The 10,826-nt window shown below is 39.0% G+C and overlaps 1 protein-coding gene across 2 annotated transcripts in view; it reads left to right on the plus strand.

Annotated features, from left to right (window-relative positions):
- The first annotated feature begins 3,868 nt into the window (after positions 1 to 3,868).
- Positions 3,869 to 10,826, plus strand: part of LOC101986239 (complement C5-like) — a 17,645-nt gene continuing 10,687 nt past the window's right edge. For both annotated transcript variants that reach the window (XM_013345922.1, XM_026778684.1), the window contains exons 1-2: positions 3,869 to 3,980; positions 9,806 to 9,998. In XM_013345922.1, the coding sequence (XP_013201376.1) occupies positions 3,901 to 3,980; positions 9,806 to 9,998 (273 nt within the window). In that variant the 5' untranslated portion in view covers positions 3,869 to 3,900. The remainder of the gene's footprint in view (positions 3,981 to 9,805; positions 9,999 to 10,826) is intronic.

Raw genomic sequence — 10,826 nt, forward strand, 5'->3', positions numbered from 1 at the left:
AATACTTACTGATCCTCAGTGGGTTGTAACTATTTTCCATCCATCAACAATAAAATATTTAGGGTCCCTTAAATTCTTTGAAGATCAGTATTTACCTGTGGAGATAAGAAAAGAACCCTGCCCCCAACCTATTTACTTTTCTTACAATCAGCATGTTTGCCATCCTTGTGAATGAATTGTTATTTATCTTTTTTAAATGGCTTTTCCTCTTCATACCGAACCTTTATTAATTTTGATGGTATCCACAATTTTTCTTCACCTGTGGAGATAAGAGCAAAACCCCTTCCCCAACGCAGCACATCTCCTGGCTTCCATTGTGAGGTCAGCACATCCTTGAAATAAACTGGTTGATTCAGTTCAGTAGACTTTTAACAAATGGTATGGGAAAAGCAATATGTCCACTAGAAGAATGAAAGTAGATTCCAGTCTCTAAACATGGAGAGAAATCAATTCAGACGTGAAAATTTGAAATACTAGTGAAAAACATAGGGGAAAATACTTCAAGATCTAGATATAGGCAAGGACATTCTGAACAGAAAATAAGAGCAAGAGTTCAAAATGCCCTTGAAAGAAATAAAAAAAAATTACACAACAGGCTTGGGAGATGACTTCCTGGGCAGACGCACCTGCCCTCTAGCATGGGGAGCTAAACTTTAGTGTTTATCATCTCTGTGGGGTTTGTTTTTGCTGTTTTGTTTCTTGTTGTCGTCATTGTTTTTGTTTTTAAAGCCAGTGTGGTTGTTTGAATGCAAATGGCCACCATAGGGCCATAAGGAATGACACCATTAGGAGGTGTGGCCTTGTTGCATAGGGTATGGCCTTATTGGAGAAATGGTCACTGGAAGTTGGCTTTGAGATTCAGATGCTCCAACCAGGCTCAGTTTTACTCTCTCTTCCTGCTGCCTGCCAATCCAGATGTAGAACTCTCAGCTACCTCTCCAGCACCATGTCAGCCTGCATGACACCATGATACCTACCATGAGGATAATGGACTAAACCTCTGAAGTGTAAGCCAGCCCCAATCAAATGTTTCTTTTATGAGTGTTTCTGTGGTCATGGTGTGTCTTCACACTAATGGAAACCCTAAGAGAACCATGCATGCTATTAGTGCCTATAATCCCAGCATTAGGAGGTGGGGCAGATCCCACTGTCGAGCCAGCCTCATGGAAATGGAAGCTTCCAGTGCAGTGAGAGATTCTGCTCAAGGCAATAAGGTGCCCAACATCCTACTCTATCCTCCACATGTGTGTCCATGAGCTGGTGATCCCACACTCATGCATACACACCCTATACATATGTGAAGACAGATAGTAATAGTTTTCCTTAGTTATGGTGAAAGATGAATTAGATTTGAAACTTTGGACTCAGAAAAAATTTTGTAACTGTAAATCTTGTTTGATACACATTTTGTTATATGTAATTTTGCTATGTTAAAGTTAAAACCTTCCTTTTTATTTAGACAGAAAAGGGGAGATGATGTGGGATTCTCTTCTGTTTATTGTGAATATGTTTTATTACCATTTGTTAGTAAAGAAGCTTCTTTGATCTATGGCAGGGCAGAATGTGAGTAGGCAGGAAAACTTAACTGAATGCAGGGGGAAATAAGGTTGAGTCAGGCAGATGTCATGTAACTGCCAAAGGAGGGTAACACCGTGTTGTTGCCCAAGAAGCAAGAGGTAACAAACCTAAGACTCGTGGTAAAATATAATATAATAGAAAATGCCTTTCTCTGCTTCCTGAGTGTTAGACTTAAAGGCTGGCCAAACTCATTCTAAAACCACGCATTTAAAATGAAATCCAGGTGTGTCTTCCTTCAATCTCAAAGACAAATGAATCCTGCCAGAATCAAGTTTGAAGGTGGCAGAGTGTCAGCACAAAGGACCTGGCTGAGACATGAAAGTCAGAGGAAAGTGGCTCCTGGCTCCCAGTACTGAGCCTTCCTGCACAGTAGCAAGGGTTAATTTAAACATAAATATAAGAGTAGATAGAAATACGCCTAAGTCATTGGCTAAAGAATGTTGTAATTAATATAGTTTCTGTGTGATTATTTGGGTCTGGGAAGCCAGGAATAAAAGTTCAATCTCTATTTGCACATATGTGCAATACACACTTATACATACACCAACAAAAAGTTGCCCAAGAAAGTAAACAGCAGATTGAAGAGGTAGTGTACAGAAAGGAGAGTATCTTCACCATCCATTGGTCTCACAAGAAATTACTCAGAATGTATAACGAATTTGAAAACTAAATGCCAAATAAATAATAATCCGACCCATAGAGGAGTAAATGATGCAGTTTCTAAAAGAAGTTCAAATGCCAAGAAATCCTTGCCCACATGCCCATCTCTGCCGTGTGGGTTCTTGAAGAGTCACAAGCCAGCATCTATTCACCTGGACAGAATCTCTATGACAGACCAAAGGACCAATTCTACTCAAGTCTAGCTTGGTGATCCTAAGAGAGGTTACAGGAGCATAGAGTGGATTGGGGGCAACTGAAGTCCCTAAAAGACCCACCCTACTGTGTGTATAGAATCAAGAAAGCTACATCCTTGGAATTTCCTGACATATTTCCAGGCATCTTCAATAAGAGTCTCTTTCTCCTCTAGCAATTGTACATTGCTTACAAAGACTCAGAAAGGGTCCTGTGAATCTGTTTCTGGACCCAGTTTCATGGACTTCAAGCCTTGTGAGTTTCCTTTGGTACTGATTCTTAGGAACCTCCCACTCTTCTCCAGAATGGTACAACTTGGGGAAATGGCTACATTAGCCATCATCTTTAGCCATCAGGGAAATGAAAACCAAAACTACATAGAGCTTCCATTTCACCAGTCAGAAGAGCCACCATCAAGAAGAGTTCTGGGAAGAGGTGGAGGGACAGGGAATCAGTACCAAGGTCTCTCAAAAACTAAGAATAGAACTGTCATGTGTTCACCATTCTACAAATCCCAGATGTGAACCCAAAACAGCAAAGTCAGCATGTGCGAGAGATTGCTGCAGCCCATGTGTGCTGCAGCAATATTAACAACAGTTGATTTCAGGGTTCAGCCTAAGTACCCAACACTGGATGAAGGATAAAGAGAAGGCAGTATATGAATAATTTTGTTGATAGTGGTTCCTGTCCCATCCAGTCCTGCAACTGTTTAGTTCCAAAGAAATAAATGCACAGTACCAAGGATGCTATTGCCACTTCTTCAGGTCAGATTTGTTTTCTCTCTGTCTCTCTGTCTCTCTGTCTCTATCTATCTATCTATCTATCTATCTATCTATCTATCTATCTATCTATCTATCTATTATTTGTTTATTTATTAAGTTTACTGAGACAGGGTTTTACTGTGAAACCTTGCCTGTCATGGAACTCACTCTGTAGACCAGGTTGGCCTTGAACTCACAGAGATCTGCCTTTCTCTGCCTCCTGAGTATTGGACTTAAAGGTTGGCCAAACTCATCCTAAAACCAAGCATTTAAAATGAAATCCAGGTGTGTCTTCCTTCAATCTCAAAGACAAATGAATCCTGCCAGAATCAAGTTTGAAGGTGGCAGGGTGTCAGCACAAAGGACCTGGCTGAGACATGAAAGTCAGAGGAAAGCGGCTCCTGGCTCCCAGTACTGAGCCTTCCTGCACAGTGGCAAGCACCCAGGACCCTTTTACTTGTATTCATAAAAACACGTCCCTGGGTTTAAGTTGATGTCCAACACCCCTGTCTTGATTATTGGAAATGACAGGATGGTAAAACATGTTTTGTGTTCATTAAAACACCCTCATGTGCCCATTCCTGATTTTATCTTTCTCACTTAGAGATCTTTTTCTATGATGTTAATAATTAACCAGAAAACGAATTTACCCAAACTCTTTAACCCAGTTTACTTAAAAGTAGGTTCAAAAGGTTGTGCCCACGGGTTTATGCCACTTTCTGCCATGGGCCTTTGGGGAGTACTTTGCTTTTTAATTTTCCTGGGCAAAACTTGGGGACACGAACAAACGTAAGTAAAATGAACCATCTTTACTTTCCTGGGTATCTTACCTGCGGTGAGTGAAAAGGAGACTCAGAGCTGTATCGATTCGGCATAACTGTCCTGTCCTGACATAATGAGTGGGTAGTCTCAGCTGACCATGAGAGCTGTGGAGACGTCTGGATTTGGTGAGCGGTTAACAACACAACTGATCCCGTGGGATGGCTACCCGTAACAATGACAGAGATGATTATTCATTTCCTAGTCAGCAAAAGTGCACAGTAAAAGCAAGATAATCAAGTATATTGGCAGTTATTACCTACTTGTACTTGGTGCTTAGTTTGTGCTTTTCTTGGTCTAAGTGCAGTTAAGCAGGTGTACCTCAAATACGGTGATCTTACAAAACCAATTGCTGAATTTAATTATTTACATATAAGCTTGCTTTTTAGTGAGTCATAAAGCATTCTCACTATGGAATAAATTAAAAAACTATGCTTGTAAGTACATCTACATCATGAACCAGGTTGTCATATATTTATTGCTGTCAGAATCTTGTCCTTGTAAACAGTGCTGTCCTGTGTGTACATTTTAGGATTGGAAATTAACCAAATGTTACCTCACTGAACTTATTCTTTTCTGTTCCCCTTTAGCCTATCCCCCCTTAAATGTAAATATACATCTATAGACAATATTTCAAAATACGGGCATAGTTCTTTTCAAACTTCCTGCTTTTTGTTGGGCAAAGCATTTTGAGGGATATTCATATTGACCTTTTGGATGGTCTTGGTGCATCAAACCACATTAGTTTGAAATTAATCCACAGATTATCATTTCTGTGGAAACAAAAGAGAACCTCTTTTCCAAAGCATCATATCCTTAGACTCAAATTTTGAAGACAAAATACCTTTAAAATATATATAATATACATAATATACATATATAATATACATAATATACATAATCTTGACTCTGTATTTTCCATCTTTATGTGGCCCATGTTTTTTTACTCATTTAATCTTTTAATCTATGGCTGTCTGTACTCTGTCTTTTTAAGGACTTTGTTTTATTTTTTAAAAAACAATTTGATTATTTTTCTAACTCTCTATATTCTTTTTCTTCTTTCTCCTAAGTCTATGTACATTTATCTAACACTGTGACCCATTTAGACATCTTTTCCTCTGAATTTGTCTTTATTGCATATCTGTAATCCTTTTCTGATGAGAACCACTTTTTAAAAAGCTAAGTGACATTACTATGACTAAGGCTGCTTTGCCTGTTGGCTCTGCCCAGTCCAAGATGTTAGAGGATGTCCATTCATTGCCTCTGAGAGCCATTCTCTCTGCCCCAGATCCAGGGTCGGGTTGTAGCAGGTTGTACTCTGCTCACAAACCCCATTTTAAATCCTCCATAGCCGGACTTCCAGAAAGAGTCAGAGTTTGTGCTGGCAGCATGGCCCATGAAGTCATCATTTCAAAACTGTGCAGCTTTTTTTCTGCTACCACCAAATCAGTTAGACCTTTTTTAAAGGAGCTACAGCATGCCGCCAGCAAGTAAAGCCTGTTTGGAAAAGAAAAAACATGGCTAAATTTTTTTTTTGGTGTTTCAATTTTTTCCAAGCTTCTTCAGGTTTTTTTATTTATTCTTTTATTTTTTTTATTAAAAATTTATTTATTATGTATACCACATTCTGTCTCCATGTATGCCCACAGGCCAGAAGAGGGCACCAGATATTATTACAGATGGCTGTGAGCCACCATGTGTTTGCTGGGAATTGAACTCAGGACCTCTGGAAGAGCACCCAGTGCTCTTAACCACTGAGCCTTATCTCTAGCCTCCCCTCAGGTTTTATGTGGATTTAGGCTAACACATGTTGGAGTGCCAATTTGTTGTAGGAAGGCTGCTTGTTCGTTTCCCAGCAACCCAGACTCCTGAAATAACCAAACGGAAAACTATATTATTTGCAATACTGTTTGCCCAATAGCTTAAGAATGTTGCTAGCTACATCTAGAATTAACCCATTTCCATTATTTTATATTTTACCATGAGGCTCGTAGCCTACCAGCAAGGTTCTGTTCAGTGTCCGTCTCTGATGGGGCTACATGACTTCTCTCTGACTCTACCTTCTTTCTCCCAGCATTCAGTTTAGTTTTCCATGACTTCTCTCTGACTCTACATTCTTTCTCCCAGCATTCAGTTTAGTTTTCCCCACCTAGTTCTATTCTACCCTATCATGCCTAAGACTGTTTCTTTGTTAACCAGTGGTATTCACAGCATAGAGAGGGGAATCCCACATCACCTGGTAAAATTTGATTATCTGCAAATGTATAGATCTCTAATTAAAAATAAGAGCTGGCTTTGGAGTTAGACAATGGCTATCCTTCTCTAAATCCAAGCATGTTGTTAAAAGGAAAATTCAGAATTTCTTTCCCATGTCAGGAAGGACAGAAAAAGGATTCTTCTCTTCATGCCCATTTGTCTATATCATATCTTTCATTGAATATATGTCTATATGAATAATGTTTAAGCTTTCTACAAGGAACAGTAGATATTACTGCAGTAATCTTTGAAGCTTCTAAGAAGAAGATAGGGCCCCACAACAATGACTCCACCTGGTTGATATGACATCATGATGCTGATAGTAGTACTATGAGACTGAGTTTTGGGTATCAGCTGTGAAAATGGTGTACCTTCTTACAACATTCTGGCTAGAACTCCAAATGAGAACTTAAAAGAACAAATAAATAATAAAAAACCCTATTGACTACGTGGAAACCATTTGCAATTATGCAAAACAACAGTCTCAAAACTTAACCCTCATTTTACTTTTACAGGATCCCATAGAAAAGAACATTGTCCCCATGTCATCTGAAAGCAATTCTAGAAGACAATGTCCCCTCTCCCAACAAAGTTTGTCCTCACAGTTAGGGACATGATTTAGGGGATGATTATTACTCATATATGATGGAGGAAGGTCATTGGTTAAAAAATAAAGAAACTGCTCGGCCCTGATAGCTTAGAACATAGGTGGGTGGAGTAAACAGAACAGAATGCTGGGAGGAAGAGGAAGTGAGGTAAGATGCCTTAGACAGATGCCATGCAGCTCTCTCCCGGGCAGACGTGATGCAGCCAGCCACCAGGTCAGACATGCTGAATCTTTCCTGGTAAGCGCACCTCGTGGTGCTACATAGATTATTAGAAATGGGTTAAGAGGCTGAAACTAATGGGCCAGGCAGTGTTTAAAAGAATACAATTTGTGTGTTGTTATTTCGGGGCATAAGCTAGCAGGTGGCGGGAAGCAGCCCGCCGCTCCTATTGCAACACATATAGGGTTGGGGATTGGGATGGAAATTATGTAGACTCAGAGGAAAAAAAAAAGAGTAAAACTTGTATGGGATAATAGATTAGTGTGAATTTACTCACATGAATAATAATAATAGTGAGTAATAGAGTGAATATTTGTGAGCTATTATTTATGGACAACTTACATTAGCATAGATTCTTGTATATTGATACATGTCAAATCATATTTGTTATAGTGAATATGCTCCTAATTCTGTTTAGAATATTTGTACACATATGCAAAGTTATTTTGTCAGATTGTATGCATATGTTTCTATCTCTGTCTAAGACATTTTGTATATTAACATAATTTTAGGATATATTTATCATATTGCAATACACATTTTCTACCTCAGATCAAGATATTTATACATTGTTTACATTTTGAAGTCATTTCCTCCTTGCTTAAAGATTGTTTAATATTCTGATATGAACTCTTAATCTTAAAGTTATAGAGGTATTAAGTATTATAGGTCAATAATCATTCATGTTTGTTATACTTGTAGTCAGACTAATTTGGTTCTTTAGATACATAGAGATTGTCGTCTGCATAGATAGGTAACCTTCAACCACTTCAAAGATCTGTAGAACATAGCATTTATATTACTTAGTATTCTGTTGATGTGAGACATGATTCCTCCTGGCTGTGCTGATGTATTCCCAAGAGAGTGTTGAGCACCAAAGACACTCCACTTGAAATTTGTTTTCTTCTTGGCACAACTGGCCTTTTGGGCAAGGAAATGCTCTTTCCTCGACCACTGATTAAGTGTACAATGTCCAGACTTGACAAGCAGGATACAAGAAAAAATTGTCAAACATTGCCAAGACAGGGTAATATGGTTTCGAAAATTTTCCTGCCTCTGAAAATAGTCTGTCAGTTACTCTAGGTCTTAGCCAAAGTTGGTTGCTTCAACATTACAAATGAGACTTTGGGTGATTGATCATGCAGCCAGTTGTCTCTGTCATCTACTTCATATGTTTGAAGCTGCTTGATTGCACTTGATTTCTGCCTACTTAAGTGTAATGAAGAGGCGAACAGGTCTGCTTTTCGTCCTGCCCGGCTCCCGCATGGTTAGCTTTACACCTGAAATAACAACATACAAATTGTATTTATTTAAACACTGCCTGGTCCATTAGTTCTAGCCTCTTATTGGCTAATTCTCACATCTTGATTAACCCATTTCTATTAATGTGTGTAGCACCACGAGGTGGTGGCTTACCGGGAAGATTCTAACCTGTGTCCATCTCAGAGAGGAGGGCTATGGCATCTGACTCACTTCCCTTCTTCCAGCATTCTGTTCTGTCTACTCCACCCACCTAAGGGCTGGCCTATCAAAAGGCCAAGGCAGTTTCTTTATTAACCAATGGAAGTAACACATAGACAGATGACCCTCCTACATCACTCAAGTAATATTCTCTCCCTTCTCAGGCCTTCAATGGGGTTGAAGGTAGTTGTAGTTACCATCATCTTATGATCTAGGCAAGCCATTTCCAATACAAGAATTAGACTCCTTAGGATAAACTGTTTATTAAAACATTTAGCATGTTCCTTGCTTAATATAGTTTATGCTGGTTGTAATTGTAATCTTATACTTGTTATCTGTTCCTAGTGTATATAGTTTTGTATTGGGTTTATAACTCTCTTATTTAAACAAAAGGGGGAGGTGCTATGGGAACTCCTTCAGTGCCTTCAGCTAATAGCCTTTATGATAACAGCCCACTTGGGTGTGGTCTCTTATACTATAAATGCAGTGGTAAAGCATGCACTTGCTCTCTTGCTTCTGGCACTCACTCTCTCACTTCCAGCTTTTGCTTCTGCTGCTAGACTCTGTTCCTGTTTCCTGCTTGTGCAGAGGACTGTGATCTAGGACAGTGATCCATGAGTCTCCCCTAAACAAATAACCCTTTATTATACATGATTCTGAACTAGTGTGGGGGTGATTTTGTATCTTCCACCATCACATGTGTCTACTCCGAGATTACACTGCAAGGCCACACTCACCCCACTACTCTCTGTAGCTTTGGAGCCTGTCCTGGAACTAGCTCTGTAGACCAGGCTGTCCTTGTCAGTTCTCTCCCTCTACCATGTGGGTTTCTGGGATCAAACTCAGGCCATTGGTCTTGGTGCCTTTATATCTCCATTACTGTTTTTCTAAATGGACACCAACTTCTTAGCTTTTGCTAGGGTTTAATTACAACCTGTTTTATGTTAGAAAAGTTAATTTTTTCATAATAATAAATTTTGACTTTCAAAATATCATTTTAGTTTGAAATTTTAAAATACTTGGTTTCTCTGTGTAGCCCTGGCTCATCGGGAACTAAATCTGTAGACCAGGCTGGTCTCAAACTTAGAGAAACACCTTTCTCTGCCTCCTGAGTATTGGCATTAAAGACATGCACCACCACTGCCTAACCTAAGATATGTGTTTAAAATTAATATTCAGTGAAAGAAAAAATATCAAAAGTGCAAGAAAACCTGAAAAACGAACAAACCTTTTCTTTTACTGTTTCAAAAGCTACGTCATTTTAGCACCCAAAGTATTCCAGGCTGGAGCATCTGAAAATGTTGTAATTCAAGCCCACGGCTACACCGAAGCATTTGATGCAACAATCTCTATAAGAAGTTATCCTGATAGAAAAGTGACCTACTCTTCAGGCTGTATTAATTTATCTCCAGAAAATAAATTCCAAAACTCAACACTATTAACAGTATGTACTTATTCCTTGTTTTCTTAACATGTTTTTTGGTAAATTTATGCAAAGGTTGATCCTTGGTAAGACTGTAGTCGTTACTGTTGCTCCATAGCTGTGTGGTTGTGAGATGGTCACAGGGGGAGTGAGGAGTGAAACACCAAACTCTATGCAGAAAATTGCATTTGTTTTTGAGCCAAGTATGCCATGCCCACATCCTTAAAAATAAACTATTCTCTGCGACAACGTTTGGAGATGAACAGGAAATTCATCTGTGCACAGTGACAGAAAACATGCAATAGTTGGCTTCTGAGTCTGGCTTCTTTCACTTTCTATGGAGACCTCCCACTGCAGCCATTTCCCAGAAATTTTGTCCTTTGCGGATATGCATTGCATTTGCTGTATCCACTTAGCTGTTGATGAACAAGCAGACTGTCTCCATAGCTTGGGAGTCATGATTAGTGCAATGATGAGAATGGATGTGCAAGCATTTCTTACAATGTTGGCTTTTATCCCTCCTGGTAGATACCCAAGTACTGCAGCTGGGCCAGAGGTAGCTCTATTTTTAGAAAATTCCTCACTGATTTTCCTGGTTCCTCCACAAGTTTTCACTCCCTCTAGCAATGCATAAGGGTTTGCTTTCCCTACATGTTCCCCAGCATTCTTGGTTTCACCTCTAGTTTTCATCTATCTATATCTATCTATCTATCTATCTATCTATCTATCTATCTATCTATCTATCTATCTATCTATCTATCTATCTATCTTCTATCGATCTATCATCTATCTATCTATCTATCTATCTATCATCTATCTATCTATCTATCTATCTATCTATCTATCATC

Source organism: Microtus ochrogaster, chromosome 4 (assembly GCF_000317375.1).
Source record: "Microtus ochrogaster isolate Prairie Vole_2 chromosome 4, MicOch1.0, whole genome shotgun sequence".
NCBI lineage: Eukaryota > Metazoa > Chordata > Mammalia > Rodentia > Cricetidae > Microtus > Microtus ochrogaster.